The 22,325-nt window shown below is 37.7% G+C and overlaps 1 protein-coding gene across 6 annotated transcripts in view; it reads left to right on the forward strand.

Annotated features, from left to right (window-relative positions):
- The window catches only part of CDK14 (cyclin dependent kinase 14), a 321,627-nt gene that overhangs the window by 189,142 nt on the left and 110,160 nt on the right, over positions 1-22,325 (forward strand). For all 6 annotated transcript variants that reach the window (XM_074835205.1, XM_074835223.1, XM_074835248.1 and 3 more), the window contains one exon: positions 5,685-5,778. In XM_074835205.1, the coding sequence (XP_074691306.1) occupies positions 5,685-5,778 (94 nt within the window). The remainder of the gene's footprint in view (positions 1-5,684; positions 5,779-22,325) is intronic.

A 22,325-nucleotide genomic window follows, 5' to 3' on the forward strand; every position in this document is an offset into this window, starting at 1 on the left:
GGACACAACCAGGACAGCTGACCCGAACTGACCAAAGGGATATTCCATACCATATGACGTCTGCTCAGTATAAAGCTGGGAGAAAGGAGGAAGGGGGTGAGGTCACCCTTGGTCCTCCGAGGCAACCACTATGCGTATCGGAGCCCGGCTTCCTGAGAAGGCCCGACATCACCTGTTAATGGGAAGTAGAGAATAAATCTGTTTTCTTTTTTGTGCTTCTGCGCGTGGACCTTTACTTCGCTTTGCTTATATTAAAACTGCTTTTGTTTTACCCACAAGGGTTGTTTTGGGGTTTTTTTCCTATCTTATTTTCTTTCCCCTCTTTGCCCTGTTGAGGAAAAAAAAGGGGAAGGGGGGGGAAATGATAGAGCGACTTGGTGGGTACCTGGTATTTAGCCAAGGTCAAACCACCACATATAGAAACTGAGCATTGCTACAGAGGGTTGGATTCCAAAACAGATTTCTGAAGCTTTTATGTCTAGATAGTTCAGCAACACAGACAAGAACATGAGCACTCTATTCACTTGTAATTACAATTGCTTCAAGACTGACTGTAAAGAAATACTTTGAACTATCATACTTTCAAGTAAATTATTTTTCATTCATTGCATCTGCTTTCTGCAGAAATTTTAATGTTGTTCTTTGTCATCATGGAAGGGAAATTTTGCCTCACTCATTACTTCTTGTGTGAGAACTGTAATCTGTTTGTCTTATTGTCCCTATTCTTTGATCAGACTGTATCTCCCATCATACATTACTTTTCACGTATCAAAGTGGAGTGGTCATGAAAGACAAATTCTAACTGAGTTCAGCATCTGCGAGTATTCTGGCAGTGTGCCACTGTAGAATTAAATCAGACTTTGGCCAAATAAGGAGACAAAAGTCCCTTGCTTTTCATTCCATTCCCCCTAAATTTGTTTTCATAGTTCTGTTCATAAGCAGTATCATATAGAAATGTGACTTTTTTTTTTAATAAACCAGACAAGATAAAAATCTCTGTACCCTTCCAACATGTTGTGTATTACTAGCAGATATTATGGAAGAGGATCCAGTATTACCTCTTGGTGACAAATCCATAAAAAAACAAGTAGTTGGGTTTTGAGGGGGCGTGCGTGTATTTTGTTGGGGTTTTTTAAATTCTGATATATTTAACAGTACAAACTGCATGTAGTTTGGGAAGCTTGAATGAAAACTCTACCTTTCCTCTGAGTTTCAGAAATCTCACCAGGAAGATTACTGGAAGCAATTACTCGGTTTTCATAAAATGCCTTCCCCCTCTGAGGACAAGTCCTGCACACTGAGAACAGGCTTCATAACCAGATAGAAACCTTATGTGAAGACCTAGCATAGGTCTTCACTGTGAAGAACATGCTTAATGTTATCACCTGCACTGAGCCTCCTAGAAAGCAGTTCTGTTCAGGGCAGGAAGTTCAACAATTTAAAACATATATAGTAAGCATATAGGTTTCTATGATCTTGATTTAAGTATAAACTAAAACTTGGTTTGGAAACAATTCCTCATTTCGGAGTGTGTCTGTAGTCTCTTTTATGGCTCCATCAAGAAAAAATCACAATATTAACCGAAGGAAACAATCCTGATAATCTTTTATAGATTATGCCTCACCAAATCTTTCATATGTTTTTTTTACAGTATTCAAGTACAGATAGGCTGGAGATTCTTCTTGTTGCAGTATGGATCTTTGTTACATAGAAACAAGAATGTGAATTCTTAAACCAAAAATATAAAACCAACCCACCAATAAGCAAGTTAATTTTAAGGGAATACCCTCTTGAATTATAAAAGCTTTGCAGAAAAAAAAATGCAGTTTCCTGAGGCATCCAACTTCATTTTTACAAGCTCATTTACTATGTCAATTCAAATGCAAGAGTAACTCATTTAGCTGTGCTATTAACTCTTACTCCGTGTAAGGCTGTATGGTGACATCCAGAGTCCCAGGAAATTACACGGGACAACAGAAGAGCAATATTAGATGGTATGCCACATATGGTCTCATCAATACATCAATAGGTTTAGTCACGCTTTTTGTCAACAGAGAGTAAGCCACCCATTTCAACATTAAATGGCTGTCACTTTTACTTTGCAAGGTTATCCTATGCTGTTCTATTGGAAAGATCTCTAAATGAAGTCGCAGCATTTGGCTTATTCCTATAAAGTCCTATGAAGAGAGTAGAAAAATCTGAATCGAATACACTGAAATGTGTTAGGCTTATGTTCTTTTGTCACTAATTATTTTTCAAGTACTGCCTGAAAATGTCATTGTATGCTGAGTGTGCACAAATTACACATAAATAACATACCCTTGGAGATGCATGCACATTAAAGCCAAGTTAATTTGTTGTATTTCATATTTCAAGAAGTAATCTTTGCATCATAGTAACTAGAGATGGGAGTGATCTGTGAGATCATCTCATCCACCCTACTGTTAATGCAAGTCTGTTCCCTGAAGAATATTCTTAAGTGTTTCAGCTTGTCTAGTTTTACATGACTATAACAGTGGAGCTTCAAGTCCATCGGGAGGCTGGGTATAGACAATTGTTAAAATTTTTATTTCCTAAAGGCATTCTGCTGTTTCTAGTTATACTATCTTGGATCTACCTACAGTTCTGGGGATCATTAAAATCCTAATCAGTTCTTCCCTGTCCTTCATTTAGCATAATTTTATATACAGAATCATCATGTTCTCCCTGTCCCTTGTGTTTTCGTGTAGCAAAGAATGACATAATTCTCTTAATTTTTTCTTACAAACCAGTTCTTCTGGCATGAATATAATTTTTGCTTTGCTGAAAAATATCTCTAACCTGTTTAATAGTTTGTGAAGTCTACAAAAACAAGACTAAATTTCAAGACCTTGTAGAGGCTTTATTTCTTTTCATGTTCAGTGTGTGTGCACTGACAGTTTGTGATTCAGGGATCCTATTATATACTCAGTTTCTACTTGCTGTAAGCCTAAAATTCACTGATACCACCAAGATGTCAAAAATACCATCCAGCCATCTTGAAGCCTTTATGTGCTATTATGGCTTTCTGGGAATTTCCTATCAGTTCAATTCCATCAGTTCTTTTTATTACTATTTTCTTTTTTTTTTTAGTATTCATTTAATCTTCTCTTTCTATGGACTTACTCTTCAATGTGTTGAGCACCATAACCTTTGAAACCAAGCATAAGCTTAATTTTCAAGTGGACCAAATGAACAGCAGTCCTCCAGCTCAAACCTTGAAGGTTGTTTATGTTTCTCTCCTCAGTGGTTTTAATAACCTTTTGATTTTTGTGTTACGTGTTTAACTCCAGTACTCTTTCACTCTCTTTTCAGCTTGTGACTAAATGTGGTGGTAGGTTACACAAAAGTCCAAAACATGTAATAGAATTCTTCTTTTCAAGCAGGAATTTTTTCTTCAGTAGTGGTGTTTGCAGTTCTTACTTGATTTTTGGCTCATCCTTGTGTCAAACCTGCTAAAAGAGGAAAATGTTGTAAATAGATTATGTGAAACAATATAAAATTTGGCAAAATCTTCCTGTTGCCTTTACCGCATTTCTGTTCAAACAGCTAGCTGAAGTTTCTATGCAGGTAGCAGTACATGCCCTCAAATGATACGCTAGTTTAATCAAATACCTGTTTTCTGGTTGCAAGAATAGAACTCTAATCCTCTTTTCTTTAGTCTAAATTCAATTGTTTTATTTCTCATCTTGAATAAATGGCTTCTGACTGAAATCTTGAAATTTTCCTTGCCTGAGATCCTGATAGTGTTTATAAGTATTTGACTAAGATATATTGTGCCTATCTGTGCCTAATGAAGCACTAACCAGACTAAATGATGAATGGCAGTTTAATCAATTCAGTTCATTTGGTAACCAGCAGAAGCATATGGAACATAAATTTTAACCTCTCTTTTATAAACACATGAATTATTCTAAAATTTGACCACAGCTATGCTTTTCAAAGTTTTACTCCACTGTTCAATGCCTAAGGAGAAACTTTGCTTAATATATCTATGCTTTGGGGGTAGAAATAGGAAATTGTGATGTATATTTAATTTTCTTCTTCAAGAAATTTGACTATCAACTCTCATTGTCCTAGAACATAAAATGATTTCATTATTCAGTAGTGGTCAAAGCCTTCAGAGATGAGTATAGCATGGGTTGTCTGCCGGTAGTCTTATTTAAGTGGTATCTATAAATACTCAGCCCCAGTCTTAATGAAAATATGTAATCTATTTTCATTAAGTTGTTTTATTCTAGAACCACTTCCTCACCAATATATGCACACACATCCCTAAAATTAAATGCTACTTTCTGAATGCATCATCACGATGCATAAGCACTGAAAAGGTATATAATTACTATGTTCCAAATAATTTACTTCTAGAAATAAAGTTAAATTAGAGGTTATTGCTGGGATTTTCAGACACAGAAACACAACTCAGAATTTCAGGAAGAGGTGGTACTGTAGTTAGTTTTGCAAATTCTTTGTTCATTTTGATACATATTTTGGGTTATTGAATTAGCATTTGTTTTGGGTGAAGGAGTTTTTGTGTGGTTACTTAACAGACATGGTTATACAGCATACGTAGGTGTTTGCATGTAGAAGTTGTAGAAAAATATATATAGAAAAATGTAATTGAACAAATGAAAATATATAATCAAATTCCGCATCCTATTGGTAGCCAAGGAAAATGTTTTCTCTTAAAATTGTTTTTGCTGAGGGAACAAGCAACTCTTGAGCTCTCTTCATCCAGAAGAGGTGCAAATGCAAGTTTGTAATCTGTTTTGCTTTTAGACACAGGAAGGTTATCTGAAATTTTGAGTTAAAGAATCACAGAAACTTTCCTCAACTTTTGAGAATCCATTCTTTGTGCTGTAGTTAGTATGTCTCAGATACTTTTTTCGCTCTGATTTCCCAGTAGTTCTGCCAGTGGCTCAACTGAGTGGGATGAAGGGGACTCATGAAAGTACCCTTGTGAGAGACCAGAGACAGGAGCTGTAATGTTGTGGCTGTGGCGGGGAGAGGAGGGAGCCTATTACTGCTCAGCCCATTGCAGCACCTCTCAGCCAGAGCTTCTGGGGGATGGGGCCAGCAGCCCCCCAGAGCTATGGCCTTTGAGCTTCCTTCTTTTATGAGAGGGGAGAAGAAAGCTCAAGCAAGCCCATCCCAGAAGTCATCTGCATTTGGGCATTAGCTTAGTTCAATGGCTGTGAGCAGCCATGTGCCCTTTTTCTTTTTACTCATCTTTTTTCCAGATTCTCCTCCATGCCAAGCCCTTCCAGTGTGCCTCCATGCCATAGTCCTGTCCCCATTCAACTTCTCTCAAGGGTGTGCTCTCTCACTGCTATTCCAACATCCCCAGAATTTATTTGGGAACATGAGTATGCTGCTTGGGAAGCACTCATACAAACAGAGAGCAGCTGCTGTTCCATAATTGGTCTCAACCACTACCATCCGTGTTCCTGCTACCTCTACACTTGTTCAAACACCTGAGAAGTATTCATACACATACATTGGTTTTAGTAAATGCACGTGTTTGTCCTTCAGCCTGGTGTTGATTTTAATAAATAAATAAATATCATATAAATACTGGTGATGGATACAAAAGCTTTGTTGCTGGCCATTTAATCTATAAGAAATCTTTCTAATGTTGCATACTTTTTTTTTTTTTATCTCTGTAGGGGAGTGGGTTGTATCTTTGTAGAAATGATTCAAGGGGTCGCTGCTTTTCCAGGAATGAAAGACATTCAAGATCAACTTGAAAGGATATTTCTGGTGAGTTCTGTTTTGCTGAAGTAATGTGCCTAAGACAACAAAGGGTTGATTGATAAATGTTTGCATGTTTCTTTGTGTCAGGAATTAAATTACTGATAGAGCCAAGGAACAGAAGCCTAGTCCACAAGCTAGCCCAGAGCTACCGTTTACTTGATATATTCTTGAAGACCATGTAGTAAGTTCAGATCCTAATTTTGTCAATTAATATTTTTCAAATAATCTATAGAAAGGTTTTTATACATTGTGGGAAAAAAAAGCTTTCCAAATATAAGGCAATGGAAATCCAGACAGTTTGACATCCTCACTTTTCAAGTGATCAAAACAAAAACGACTCTGTTTGGTGCTCTATTAATATTATGCTAATATTGTAATGGGAAATCAGAAATCATGTTTATATTCAAGTTCAACAGGAGTCCTTGACTTCTGCAGCCTAATTGGGCCCTTCATAAGGTATATGGGTAGCTCATAGGCACTGACACATCCACACTGAGAGTGAAAGAAGAGGTGATTTATATTGAGTATAAACCATTGTTTACACATTTTTCTTTCCAGAGTTGTGTTTTTTGTTTGTGGAGGTTTTTGGGGGTTTTGTCTGTTTTTTTGGGGGGAGGGTTGTATTTTTAAATTGCTCTTTCTCTCATTGTGCTCTGGGTTTGGCAGTTCCCTTTCAGAAGGCTCAGGAGCAACTTTTCTTGACTCCCCGATAAAGGGTTTCATTTACTCCAGTGCCTTCTGGGAACTGTGCTGTTGTGGGGTGGGTTTATTCAGGGAAGCCACTGTTCAGATACTAGCCAGAGTGGCTCCTGGTACTGTGGGGTGGCCATCAGGGAAAGTATTGCAAAAGCAGCTTCTTCCCTCAACCTGGCAATCTGTGGTTTGCTTCTGACCACAAATTTAGGAGGGAAGCATGAGCACACCCTTGCTTTTAAAGGTTGTTTTGTTAGTAGCCACTTATTTCAAATGGAGAGGATTTATTTGGGGTTCTTTTTTGGCCCATGGGGAGGGAAAGAAAGTCTTTCATAATGTGTTTAGAAAATTTACGTTCTTCATTTTACTCAGACTTGTACTGTATCTCTTTTGCTGGGACATCAGAGAATTTAGCAGCTGCTTTTAGAAATGACTCAGAAAAAAATCTCTCTACAACAAGACCTTATTTGATTGTGATATAAAAATAACTCATTTTCTGTAAAATACTTTGTTATTCTGCCTGCTTGGCTAATACCCTGAAAATTCTGTGCTGTGGAAAAATAGCTGTGCCACAACCTACACAAGGAGCAGCAGTTCTGAGCAGTTCCTGTGACGTGTCTAATTGCTTCATTTGTTTGCCAGCTTGTGTACTTTAAGTTAGCAACTTCTGGGCCAGTGTTAAGGTTTTGCTTTCTTAAATTATTATGCTTCTCATTATTGGGATGAAATTTCCTTCTTATTTATAGAATGTGAAATTTTGAAACCAATAAATTCCTCTTTGCGGCTTCATCTCATTTACTGTGGCAAAATGTTAGTGAGTATTTTTGCAATGGAAAAAAGTAGACTTCTAACAGCAGAAGTCAGTGCTTCCTTTAACGGGGGCCTTTTTGCACTGTATCATATGAAATCATACAATATAGTGCAAAAAATTGTAGTGATAGGTGTATCATATAAGCCTATTTTTGTATGCCTTTTGTAAGCCTTTAGTATATTCCCATTTTCTTTTGTCTTCCCTATCCTTGTAATTATTTGTATGTTAAAATGCAAAGAGAAGTACACCCCAGGATGAGTTTTGAGGCCTGCCAATTTTTAAAAATTCTGTTTTAAAACTGCAGCTGCAAATATTGAGAACAGTCTTGAAATAACAAAGGATGATTTATTGATACTGTTTCTTTAATTTGATCTTTTACAAACCATCAAATAAAAAGATAAAATTTTGGACTGGATAGTTTTATGGTCTGTTGTAAATCAGATTTAATTTTTAAATCCCGATTAATTAGGCTTTCTAATGGAAGTGTCTAGTTACTCTTAGCTAAATAGTCTCAGTGAGTGCCTTCCTAATGTACTCTAAGCATCATTAAGAATTTATCTATTTAAAAGTTATAAAACAAAGAATTATTCTTGTTTGGTTTTCTATCTGAACTGAAGGATTAAATTCGTTCATTCTCCAGTGAATCATGTATAGTATGGCAGTTAATAGTGCTGAAGTACAAAATTAATCAGGTTGTTACACCAGATAACTAATACAATTAACTCCCACAGAGTGAGCACTTACACAGCTGTGAAAGAAACAGATCAACCAATAAAAGACTTTTCCACAAAGTATTCCCATAGTTCACATTTTCAACATCCAACAGTGATGGTTTTCTTGTGTGTGACAAAGGGTAGTCTTCTGAAAATGGTGTAAGTTAGTACTTCTTAAAAGGTAGTCCTCTTCTAAAACACACAACTTGCAACAAAAGGTGTATTAATCTGTGTTGTCTCTGTTGCTGTTGTTATTAGTCATAGCTACATGTCCACAGCACATAAGAGTCCAGGTTGCAGCTTGGGGCTTTTAGGAAATCAGTTACATCGTAGTGGGAAAGTCTCAAAATGATAAGAAATAATAGGAGAAGTGAACAAATTTTAATGTGACTAACACTTTAAAATTCTTAAATGTCTGTTTGATTTCCTATTGTATAATTTCCCATTATTATGTAAATGAAAATAAAATATGTTGTGTGTATGCTGTTTCAGCAATTATCAAGTGGAAGTCAAAGTAAATGCTTTTGCATATCTCTGCCACTGGAATTCTTCACATACCTACATAGCAAGAGTAAATGCAACCCAGCACACCACATATGTTTCTTCCTCGTTATGATTGATGTTTATTTATGTTTAATAATGGCTTAGTTAAGTGATTGTATATAATAGATTAAGAACAGAGATTGATCCTTCAGTTTTGTTTAAGAACTTTTCTCTTTAAGCTTGTGTTTCCTGACTTCTATTGTTTTAAACATTTGTGGGTTTTTAAATGGTAATATATACTGATTCTATGTTTCTGTCACAGCAGCTGTTTATAACAAACTTTCTCAGGTTTCATTACTGTGATAGGCCTCAATAAAATACAAGGGTTTATAAACCAGAATTTGTTCTCAGAACTGAACCAGCACCTAAGAGATGTTGACAAATGAGCAAGCTGCAAGTTGTTATTGTCACACTTTGGATCTGATAATATGAATTCTTTTTCCCACCTATACTTAAAAGTGTGAATAATCTCTTTTAAAAAAACTGCACTTACCAAATAACATGGAAACCACATATATAAGTAGGTTGCTTTTTCAAAGAGGTTTAACAGTGAATAAAATGTCTTAATGCAGAAGTGATTTTGTTTAATCAGTACACTATTACATCTTTACTCCTACTTTTTTCCTACATACTGGAACTGATGTTACTTTCTGGATAGAACTGCATCACAGAAAATAAGAAAGAAAAGTGCAATTAGGGCCTATAAGAGCTAACAGCTCTTGCCTTGAAGTATCAAACTAGTGATGTATCATCATCATTTCCAGCACAACTGAAAAGATCCAGCAAACTGTTTGGTTTGCCATTCTCTGAGACTGGCATCTTGAAGTTTTGTTGCAAGGTGCTAGGTCTGACAAACCAATAATCTGATACAGGAATCTCAGCAATTCTATTTAGTCTTGTAATATGTCTCCAAGACAGGATGAAGCTTCAGTCAAGTACACGTTGAACAGTAAAACCATGGGAATAGGAAAAATATATGAGGCAATCCGTTGAATCAAAATAAAACTGGGAAATATCGCTTCTGATATGGAGTAGCTAAGATCTTTATCAGTAGTGTATTCCTGTTCCTTCATTATCATACATTTCTCTAGATGCAAACTTTGAGGTTTTCTGTATCAAGGAGACTCTGCCATTGTAAATAAGCTTTAATTATGTCTAGGAGTAAAAGCTGCACCAAATGCCTTCAAGCTAGCCCTGTACTGGGGAGAATTGACAGCTCCTTGGATCTGGCGATGATCAGCATTAATTAGTTGAGTGTTGAGGTTGATTAAACTGAGAAGCCTGCACTATGCCTGTGTATGCCTTACCCTGAGCCACACTGGAGGTACCAGCTTGGTTACAGCTCTGATTTTGATATAAGGATATGCTTTATACTTGCTGTTCTTAACAGATTCAAACCAGATCAGAGTTGAATTTCTTGTGCTAGTTTAATTTTTCTTTCGGAGAGAATTTTTTTAAGTGGGAAGGATTTTTGTCTTTTCCACTTTATGTGAGGTTTCTGAGAGCCACTACAGATCAAAGTGAATTTTCCTCCCAGGCTCCAAAGCCTTCCCAATAAGGGAATAATCTGTGCGTTGGCTGAATTTTAGTCTTGGTGCCAACTACACCGAAAATTACATTTCACTGCAAAAATAATGTACAAAGAGTTCCTCTGATACTTTGTAGATCTCTGCACAGGCAGGACAATGGCATTTAAATACTGTTTTATCTGTAAAGGGGCATTAACTCTGCAAACATGGTTGCGAGATGTGTGCGCGCTGCAGGTAACGTGGCACAGCGAGAGTGGGAGTTTGAAGCCAGAAGCTTCTGTCTTTCCTGACACGCATATCGCAAAAAGCTGAGGACTCCTCTCTGGTATTGGATGCTATTGCTCTGTTGGGTGCCATAACGCACAGTATTAAAAAGTAATTAAAAAGGAACAATATCCATTTGTTGAACCCAGCAGCCTGATATGCCAAAGGGCGACACCAAAAATGCTCGCCTTCTGCATGGAGCTGTACAGCAAAGACTCACAAGAGTTTGCGATGTCAGAGAGATATGAAAAATGTCATTTTCCTTTTAAATGGGAATGGAAGTGTTACTTCTGTTATTGAAGATTTAAAAGGCTAGCAGTACTTTTTCTTTTTTATATATATACACATACATATATATATATGACTACGAGCCTGAATCATCCTATATCATGTAGGGCAGGCTAGTAGTGTTTCCTCCGCGACTCTAATGTTAACAGGTGTTTGTGAAGCTGTGGAGCTTTCTCCCTATGGTTCTGTATCTGAAGGTTTGCTTCACGTCACTGATGTCCTCTAAAGCCTGAAACATACGTTTTAACACACCTCACTTAAGATTATGACAGACTGAAGGAACCATGCTTTCCGGTACATTGGGTTAATAACATCTTTTGGGAAGCTAGCAATGCTAAACCCAAGGGAGGAGTAATTGTAACTATTGGGTTTTGAAGTTCAGCTGTGTAACGAGGTATTTAGTCAAATATATTGGTTTTTTGTTATTCAATACATGTTTTTCTGTCACTTGGTAAATACATTAGCTCTTGCGAGACTGGACCTGAGCTGAAATTTTGTGTAGACATCGTGTCTGTGGTGCCTTACATGTTGCAGATGATGAATCTGGTTGGAGAAGTCATCTTCATCATTGTAAAATAGATAGTTCTTGCTTAGAGGGGGAAAGTTTTTAATAAAAATCTTGTGTTTTCCTCCCATCTCTCTCCATTTTCCTCCCACCAACGACTTCATGAGGAAAATGAGGGGGTTTTTTGAAGCTCTAATTAAGTAGAAACCTCACTGCTGAGTTCTATCTTCTATAACACAGCATGTAAATAAAATGAGAGAAGTGCAGTGTATTATATACTGCTAATGAATTTACCTCTGCTTTCCTTTATTATAACAACATGCAAAATATTTCACTTCTCTTCAGCACCACTGAAATTAAATAAATAGCAGGCTTCTTTACCTGTGAGTCTTCTCTTTGAAGTTTTTAGCACTTATTCAGTATTTTACTGCAGTTGCCTGCAGGTTTTGCACTGATACCACTTTTACAAGGTTTCTTTCTGGGCTTTATGTCTTATGCCAAACTTCAAATGAAAGTAATTCTAAACTAAGCAAGCATGAGGTGAATTAACCTTTAAAATGAACTTTAAAAAGCAAAGTAAATCTTCTATGTATTCATGCTTTGTAAAGGATTTAGGATTTTTTAAGAATACTTTTTAAGGAGTTTCTGCTCAATTTTAGCTCTCTGACTGCACTATATTGTGTTCTGTATCACTGCATGTGTAGTCTTTTTCCCTTATAACAAGGCATGAGGTATTTGATGCTAATTTGCATATACCTCTTACAAAGAACTCCAGTCCTCACCATTGTAGTCTGTGTTGTTCTTTACCTAACATCATTAAAGACATATGGTATTGAGCAAACAAACTAGGCCTAGGATTATATTGAAGTTATATCTCGTGCTGTTAACATTTCTTTTAGAAAATGGGACACATAACCTCCCATTCATCCATGTTTAAAGTCAAAAATACCCAGCAGTGTATGATGGACACTTGTCAGGGGAACTACCAGCTGGTAGCAGGAGGGAAGAGGAGGAGGGGAAATAATAAATGTATGTGTAACCCCATCCTTGGCTTTCAAGGGCTGACTGGATGTCAGGCCAGCCAGTCGCACAACCTGATGCACATAGGTGTCGTCATCTGCTTGCGAGAAGTTCCCATCCAGCTGGCTAATTCTGAGCAAAGCCCTGACCATGGCTGGGATTGCAAGAGCTTGGCTTATTATCAGCTTGGTAGTGCAAAATGTGAAGAGTAATTGGCTATCAGGAAGAGAAAACAAATTAAGACTTGGTTCAGTGGAAAACAATGACTTTGTGGTTTTCTTTGGAATTGGAATGTTTCTTTAGTATCTGCCATATTTCAGTTGATGAATGAGAAATGGGCTATAATTATAAAGAAGCATTGTTTCTTTTCCAGGCTCGCCTCTGGCCTTCAAGAGAGTGGCTACAGGCAATACATTGAAAAAACTGTGCTGAGCCTCAGCTGGTGTAAATCAGTGCAGCTCTGTTTACTTACACTGGTGTACATATTTGCAGGGACCTTCCTTCTTGGCCCCGTAGTTCATAGAAATAGATTTTTTTCCGATGTAAAATGTACAGGCTGTGTCCACATGTTATGGAGCTGTAATTGCAAACATTTTTGCATGCAGGTGACACTGAACAGAAATGCAGTTGCAAGCACTTTGTGTGAATTACAAATGGAGCTGAAGCCCATTCTGAACAAAAGTGTTGGTCTGTTATCCAAAAATCTATGCTGCAAGATAATACTGTGCCATATAAAAGCACAGGCCCATTCATAAACCTGCTCTGCTATGTCGGCTTTATTTACTAGAGAAGATAATAAATGATCAGACATCAAACAGTTGTATCACTTTCTGTTTCCATTTTGTAAATAAAGGAACAATGTTTAATACATGAATCTTCTCTTTTCCTCTTTTACTTGTGTCTGAATTGAACCTCACATGCCAAAACCGGGTTTTCTGAAGAGCATCTTGATTGCCAGAGTTGTTTATAATCTGTAGCTCAAGTTCAAACATCCTTAAAGTTGAAAATGTCTAAAAATCAATGTGAGGCAGTTTCAGATTATGATTTTAGAGACAGGTTATAAGAATCTAAGATTGATATGCCTTACTTGTCTGCACATGTTTCTTAAAAGACTTCAAGAATAATAGCTGATTTCTTCTGTCCTCCTAAGAACTGGAAAAGTATATAGCTTTTTCTGTCATGGTATCTGGGGGAAACATCCCCTTCAGCCCATGCACATGCCTGAGGTACCATTTGCAATAGGCCTAATTTGAATAAAGGTAGACTTTAATACCTGTTTTTTTCCTGAATCGGTGCCCTAGACTAGGTATTAATTTAGCAAGATGCTGAGCACTTGCCATAAGATTGAGTGTCTTCAACCATCACTGCCATTTACATAAGCTGCTGCTCCTCAGTATCCTTCTATACGCTAAATGTAAATTTTCAGATAAGCTTAGTGATTTCAAGAGGTTTCAAGTCTTCAAGGACTAACATTAGTCCACCTTGATTAGAACATCTGCTTTTCTAGTCCGTGAAATGGCTATGGTTAAATAATTTAGGCATTTAATTTGGCACATGTTGAAAATTTTGTATAATCTCATCTGAGTTTTAAATATGGATATAAAAATGCTATCACACAATTTCTATGTGTCTGCTATTTGTGTATTGCCAATACTTATGTGACTAGCACAGAGAAAAGAAAAGCAGAAGGAATGCATCTCCCCTGAATTTTTTTATTCTAATTTTTTTATTATTACTGTCTTTTTATTGTAAGAGAAAAGTAACCAACAGGAAAAAAGCTGCATTCGTTTGAAACTGCCTTGAAAAGGCAGTATTAATAAGTAGGAAAAGGAAAGAAAAAAGGCTACAGAAATGGAATATATTCTGCTTCATAAGATGATGTCCAAAAAAAGAGGTCTCATACAGGAATTGAGAGTAGGAAAATTACCTGACTAGGATCTCAATGCAGTAGGTATTCTCAACTGTTTGAGTGTGAAATAAATAGAGCAGGTTTTGAAGTATACAATACTGTGGTTTATTCTTGTTGCTTTGGTTCTTCCTTCCCCAGTGTTCTGAGTGCTCCATTTAAAACAGCTTGGAGGCCATAGCAAAACTGGATTCTCTAGCTGTCAGTTAGAGGAAGAAAAACATCCTGTGTTCGCTATTTGTCTTTAGAATGCGTGTGTATATCACTGTGTAGCAGTAGTTCTGGCAACTGAGGTCTGTTTCTGAGTACATAGGAGAGAGCTAATAATATATTTTGTGAGAACATAAAGAGAATTCTTCACGGTGCTTTTTTGGGGCACAACATGATCCAAATGGCTGTGTGTAAACTCTCAAACCTGTCAGTGATGGAGCAGAACAGCATAAGGTAAATTCTTAACAGAAAGTGTAGTATGGTGCAATAGGTATATTCTCACATAAACATGATTGCCCTGATGATTACATCCAAAGGAGAATCAAGGGAAATTTTTAGGCATCTACTTATTGCACTGAAAGTTTACAGTTGGATTTCTATAGCTTTTGATGGGTGAGAAATCAGTTGACCTTGTAAACTTTCAATTTGATTAAACTTTTCTGTGTCGTAAAGAGGGATTTATGTTTTTAGAATAACTCTTGCTCAATTCCTTTTAAAGTTATTTTAAAATACTCTGCAGTTACTTCCTTTCTTCAAAAAGGAATTATTTGCATTATAACTAATTTTCATCTTAGAATATGTTATATTTGTGGGTTTTTTTCCCCTGTGTTGTATTCTGAATGTAATTATTTTACAATAGCTGGTAATTGTGCTTTTCTCGTAAGAGAAAGAAAAGTTGCATAAATTTTGTATTGCTGAACTGGCCCCTCAGTAAAATCACAGTGAACGCAGGCAGGGATTTTGTCAATCAGTTAGTTATCCTTCATGTCTCATCTTGGTGTGTACCCATATAACATGCTGCCCTAATTACTTAAAAAGAGGCCTTAAGAATTTGGATGTTGGAGATCCTGGACATTTTGGTATAGTCTGCTTTGGTCTGATGACTGAGATACTTGGTTAATAACATTGCTATGCTGCTGGACCAGCTTGTTAGAGTGTGCTAATATTGCTCCTTTCTCTTGGAAAGAGAGGGATAGAGATGAGGTCCTGCTGACCTCCCTGCATCATATCACTTGATCAACTGCTCAGCAGTTCGAAGCAGGGTAATAACTGTGGCCAGGGCAAATCCTCTTTTGTTTGTTTTATAGAGCTTTTCATGAAATCCCTGCAGTATCCTATTCCATAAAAAAAAATATAAATTATCAGACCAGTAAATGTAGCTGAAAACTAAGGATACTGAAAAACCTGTTTCGTACTAGAGTCATCTCTTCTTTGAGCTTCATTTACTTTCAGTAGAACATATTTTCAGTGCCACTTTCTACCACTTTTGCTTTATATTATCTTATTCTTGCTAATGGTTTTCACGGTTGTGTTGCTTTTGCAGCCTTTTAACTAGCTTAATGATAACATCATGCTGCTCATCTGCATTCCTCACATAGTCCAAGAGATCAGCTGTGCCTGCACTGTTGAGAGGCTGATTATTCTCTCTGATGACTTGCGTAGTTACCCTTATTTCATTGGTGTAACATCTCCCTTTCTACTAATTCAGTGTGATCTTTAAAATTTACCTCTGAAATGTTATGATTTGCCTTGTAATAGCAGCTTTGCTCATGTTAAAGAATTAATATAGTTATTTTACTGTTCTTGTACCTGATCCCCCATCATTTTTCAGCCTTTGTGTCATCAATAGTTCAGGCTATGCATTTCCGTGGACTTTAGTGTATTGGGGGTGGGGGATAAGAAACTGTAACTCCAGTCTTTCTCTTCCTCTCCATCATTATTGACTACTAGTTATACTGAAGCTCTTTGTCATGTGTCTGTGCAAATTTTCTTTTTTATATTTGCATATCCTATTTATCTTTTTATCCATTTCCCCCTCTGGTTGGGTTTTTTTGTTTTTCTAAAAAAGGATGGACCGTGATATACAGGTATTAAGCAGCTTCAGTCTTTTGAGGATTTGCCTTCATTCATTTATGTTTCATCATTGATTGTTTCAGTGCAAGCCCCCTCAGTTCTTTTTGGAGCTGTAGGCAGTATATTCTCCAAATTCTGTCCAGTCCTCTCAGCTCCCTTCTCCAGTGAATAGAGAGGAATGGTTCCAGCAGCTCCAGGGAAGTAGTTCCTTTTTGCCCAAAAGTGAGGCTGCAAATGGCAAGGACTGCCACTGCAGCTGCCCTGCATGTGGCTTAGAGCAAGTTTAAATGGAGACAGGAGATGACTACACCCTAATCCCTCCTGCCTGGTGTTCTTGAGAGCTCAGAAGTCAAGGGCAAAGTTACTGAGTGCACTAATGTCAAAGCAAACAAATGGGTTCTCTGAAGCTGGGACTGCAGCTGCCTCTTCCAGTTGAGTGACACCTGCTTTTCACCTTCATTTAAATAAGGCAAATGAAAAGTCTTAGGCCACCTGCCAGTTTATTGTTAAAGTCGCAGCTGCTAAGTGGCCAATAAATGGTTAAATCACGCAGTTTCAAATTTTCAGAAAATTCGAGTGTCTCAGCATTCTGCACTCTTTCAAAACCCACTTCTGTTCTCCACAGTTGGGCATGTACCTCGTGGTGTCAGGAAAATGAACCCATTCCTCATACTGGACTTGCAAGGAAATGGGTAAAGAAGGTGTCAGGAAAATGAGTAGATGCTCTAGCGAAGGATTCACTGGGAACTTCCAAAGTGCTCTGGAGTGAGGTGTACTGGCTTGTTGCACTGCAGTGGAGGATACAGGTTCTGTTCAGCCACAGCCTCCCCATTGATCTTACTGTCTTCTGGGTGAGAATTGGTATCTCCCTAGGATTCTGCCCTGACCCCAGTTAAAATGTCTTGGCTGCTTTTATAGCCAGTGTCTCTCCATCAGAAGTAGGCTGACATTTTGGGGAAAAAAAAATATTTCTCTACTACTTAGAGACTTCCATTTTTCATTCTGTTTGCTTGTTCTGTTCCTGTGATTCAAAAGGATAAGTTAGTAGTATAAAACTCTTGCTTTTTTAGCAGCAAAATACTGCTGTTTGGAATGAATACACCAAGCATCATGCTGTGGTTTGTTGTAGGAGGCACACTTGAAACTGAATCACTTGAAATGGATTTTTAGTGATAAGGTTAGACATTTTTAAAAGTGATTTGATTCGGGAATTCTGATAAGGTTCAGTGTAGGAATCAGCAGGATATTTCAGCATCCAGGAGGAGTGCTCTTATATCCACCACATATACCCAACACAATTGGACCTCATTATTAATGCTCTCACTGTTTCAGAAATATTGTAACACCTGGACCTGCACATTCTTCAAATGGCAGCATGACTGGCTGCCTTCTTTTACTGCAGATTGAACAAATGGTCACTTAAAAAAACTTGACAAATTACCCACTGCTTCACTGGTCTCCATGTGACTGGACAAATCTATTAAAAAGTGAGGTTATTACAAGATCAAGACTTTAGTTGCCAAAATAAGGAGTTGGCAAACTTCTGGATGGTCTGATCAGATTCCAGTATCATGCTGTTCTGTGATGCTGAGCACTGGGCTTAATATATAGTATCTCGGTATATGTTACCTCCCCAGGATTTTTAGGTGAGAAAAAGAATTTTCATGATACTACTTTTTTTTTTTTTTCAGACAGTGAACTCAGCAGCTCAGTTAGCCCAGCTATAATATTCTATCTGCCTTAGTACAACAGCTTTCCTCTCCACTGCATATGTATTTCTGTCACATAAGCAGCACATGTCATGAGCTTCTATTGTGCCATGCATATGCTGTTCCTTGTGCATAAGGAATGGTGAGTCCTGGTGTGGTGTCATAATGAGGCACACTTGTTCCTCCGATGTGTTGTGTCTGGGCATCAGGCCAGAGACAAAGGGTTTCCCCTATCTGAGAAGTACAGCGTGCTTCGCTGCTTCAGAGTGGGGTTTTGCTCTGGGAGAACATGGACTGGTTTCTATAAAAACCATTGGGTCAGGTCCTGGTGCGGTGATGATCCTTATGGGGAATGGATGTGATCCCAAATGTGATGGTGTGTTCAAATAGTTGTAGTTAAATGATGGTATAGTGAAGAAGCATCATTTTATTGTGAATAAAAATGTTTTCTGTGCTATTTTTTGATGATTCATAGGAATATACATAAAATTGGTCTGTTAATTATTTAAATAAGCTCTTCAGCTGAACGGCAGCTTTAAGCCCTTAAGTATCCTGATGCAATAGTGTAGCTTTGCCTGTGCCGATGAGATTGGACACTGCAACAGTCGGTAGGAATTCCTGTGTTAACTAAGCCAGCTTTATGGTCTTCAGAAAGACCGTAAAGCCAGTTTGATGATCCAAAAGCAGCATTGCTTTTCTGATAAGCCAGCATTTCCAAAAAACCCTGTGTAGTGCCTACCTGGAATTCAAATGAGCCAGCTGCTGAGCCAGCACAGCAGGGCTTGTGGAAGTACATTTCATAAAAGCCTCCCACAGGCTTTTGGCTTTTTTTTTCCTCCCTTTTTCAGTTTAAAGAAAAAAGTCAGTAAAAAGACTTGAAATGAATCTTTAAAGAGCATATTTAGGAGAGGACTGTCTGTTTGGGTGGGTTATTCCAAAGGCTTTATAACACAAACAGGATAGGGGATCTGAAATGAGGAGTTATACACCTTTCTGTACAGAGTAAACCAGAGCAGATTTTAAAGGACACATAAACAAGCATGACTTGTGAGCTGGGGGTCTTTCTGACAGAAAATTTCTGTCTTCCTTCTCCTTTGCAGTGTAGAAAACCATTCTGTTTGTTCCCAAATGGTAAGGAAGAGACCTTCCAGCACAGAAGTCAGCAGCAGCTGCTGCTTCACATGTATTAACACAAAGATCTTCCTTGGTGAAGTCATTCGCTCTCTGTAACCTTATTTGAGAGCTCACAAGCTCTGGTAGTGCCCGAAGAGCAAACCTGCCTCCTTGGAGGAAGGGGAGAGAAATCTGTTGAGGTCACCTGTAGGCTTCTGCATGAGTTTTCTTCCCAGTCTTTTCTTGATCCACAGCTTCAAGGTCTACAAAGGTTTTCAAATTCTCTTCTCTTCTTACTAAGGATCGGTTTCATCCTGTTGAGGTGTTTTATAGTTTCTGCAGCTCCAAAGCAGGTATCAGAGACACTAGGTCTAGTTTAATATCAGGATTTTTTTATTCTGATGATGGGATTGTTTGCTGATGGAAGGAGACTCCTCGGCACAGGTGGCTGGGAAAGCTGGAGGGACGGGTTCTCAGTTCTTTTGCTTCAACTGCTTCAGCATGGAGCACATCTCACAGAGGAGCCCTCTTTTCACTTTGAAGCTAAACAGTGTCTCCTTTTAGCATGTACACCGCTTTTTAATTAACTTGTAATTTGGCTAAATTGCTGCATGGTTGCACTGGTTTGAGGGAAAGTGCAGTCCCTGACAGGAGTTTGCCTTTTTTCCTTTTGCTGCTAATTTCAGATTCTCTCCCTAAAGCATAGGCCCCTCTGTTTTCAAAATAAGTTTGCCAAATCCTGTTTCCTTAGTGTTTTTAACATTTGTTTCATTCACAGAAATATTTTAGTAAGAATCACTAAATAAAAAAAAACCAGTTTCTTCCACTATGTGAACCTTTATGAAAGTTGTAAGTTACTAAAATAGGGTGTTATGGTGAGATGTGCTGCCTACCTGTAGGAAGAGGATGCTCCAGCCCAGTACAAGTTGTTTCACACTTGCTTTTTTCTCATTGTGAAATTTAGATCGAATGACTCTGGGTTTGCTCTATCTCCAATTTGGATTGGATTATGGACAAAATTAGTTTCTAAAAGCCATCTCATTGATGGAGCTGTTTCTGTGATTCAAAGTGTAGTATGTATTTAGTAGGTCCTTTTCAGAATAAACAAAAACTCTCCTGACTGAGCAGTTAAGGACAGTGGCATATCAAACCTCAGTAGTGCTTTGTTGTAAGGCTGAGGATTTAATTTAATCCTGTCCTGATAGTCTGCAGAGCTGGGTCGGTGGTGATGCCTGCTCTGTTCCTCCTTCTCCTCCTCCTCCCAGCTGTCGCACCCAGCTCGTGCAGAGAGAGTAGGTAGAGCCTGGCTCTGTGAAGGCGGACAAGTGTGTTTATGAAGTCTCCAGTTCCCATCATCTTCCTCAAGTTAGCACAGTTGCAGTAGTGTCTCTGCCAGGGTCCCTCAAAAAGGTAGCTGTGGTTGCCATGGGTATGAAGAGAAAGATGAGTTTGTTTACTTGTGCCGCAAACGGTGTGGAAACAGTGTTGGGATAAAATTAACTTTTCAATGCAGGCAGCTACTCAAATATCATTTATATACACAAAGTAAGGTTGGAAAAGTCACATATTAAAAAGGTTTCCTGATGAGACTTCTTTGTATTTTGCCTCTATGGGGAAAGGATGTTAAGAACAGTTGGGTCCCTTACTGTTTCAAGTACCTCATTTTTCATCCTTGGCAAAGCTAAAGCACAAATATTAGTTGAACTTGATTTTTTAAAATTTATGTGTGTTGTTAAAATTTTGTGGGAATGCTCATAGTAATTTCTTGTTTTGCTTCCCTCATCCATACTGGCACATTACCTAAATGTTTTTGAGGCCAGCTTCATCATAAATAACTCTTTATGCTCAAAGCAAGTGGTTTTATTACCCACGTATAATGGAATGATGATATTCCACTTGATGCCTGAAAGAGTCAGCCTTCTGTTGCAGATGAACCTCATTCTGTTCTTTCTGCTTCTTTTTTAACCTTAGAGAATAAGCCTCAGTAACTTCTATTTTTTCACAAAACAGCATCACTTTATGTACAGCAGAAACAAGTTTATGGGGTCAGTAAGGAGGTGACTACTTTCTTTTTTGTTGCTGTGATGTCCTGTACTCATTGTCTGTGTAGCAGGTACTTCTTAGAGCTCTTGAAAGAATTTAATATCTTGTTTTGGTTTTTTTTTAAGTCAATGATTAGATCATTCATAAAGTAACTTGCAAAAGAAATACTCCAATCAACTTGTTTTCTAACCATCCTTGTTTTCTCTTAAATCCATAATTCTGATTTAATGTCCTGAATGAATGCAGATCACATTAAACATTCTGCTACGTATTACTGTTGTGTGTGTAAAATGATGGTTGTTGAATTTCTTTTTCCTTTTACCATGTATCATCACTGCAAGCTTTTTTTTATGACTTTGACAGCGTTTACAGAGACATAAGGAAGCAAAAAATACAACCTGTTTTATACATAAAGAATAAGAATTTGAAAGTGATTTTGTCTGTAAAGAATTATGAGCTCTTGTTTAACACATTTGTTCTGAAAAGGAATCATACAAGTTATATTACATTTTCTGTATACTTACTATGTTGCATTTCTGTTTTGCTGGTATTTTCTTTCTTACCTGTGTGGGAATAACGAAGGAATGTTTTGATGACAGTTGACTGAAAAAAATTACAGAAGGAGTTTCCTATGCAAGAGAAATAATTTTTACTATAATACAGTTTTCACGCTCTGAACAAGGCCTTTAGCTTTTTCCACATGGGAGGAGACTGCCTTGATCACACAGTCTCACTTGCAGTTGTTTTAACTTCTAGTTGGTGAGGGTTCCTGGTTTAGGAACTATATGCATAATTTTTGCCATTCAGTTAATGAAGTAAGGCTTCAATATTTTAAATCTGAAGAACAATGAATAGGCATATGGTCTTTATTTTTCATGAATGTACATAAATATATGGTTGCCATCTTAGCTGATAGACATTGTTTCTGTAGCGAAAAATGAGGTGACTTTTTCATTGCAGCCGGGAACCCTGAAACATCCACAACCTCCCCAAAGCTAAAATGTGTTCAGCCTCAGTCTAACTCTTAAGTGCACTACGCAAACTGATAGATTTATTGTCCCTAATGGAAACTGAACTGCTAAGCTCCTGATGTGAAGAAACAACTGGTATTGAGGCAATTCCATGTCTGTCTCTATCTTTTGGATATTAAACTTGACACTCAGCTGTCATCCATCATGCCCAGCAGAGAGTCGAAGGAAGCCTCGCTGCAGTTGTCAATCAGCAGACTCTGAGTCAGCATGCATAATACACAAATAGTTGCTGAATTATTTCTTTCTAGACTGTTATACTAAGATCATATGCTAAGCTGAAGGATGAAGTTCCTCCTTTGGTCTCCGCTACTACACGTACTT

The sequence above is a fragment of the Strix aluco genome, chromosome 1 (assembly GCF_031877795.1).
Source record: "Strix aluco isolate bStrAlu1 chromosome 1, bStrAlu1.hap1, whole genome shotgun sequence".
In the NCBI taxonomy this organism is placed as follows: Eukaryota; Metazoa; Chordata; class Aves; order Strigiformes; family Strigidae; genus Strix; species Strix aluco.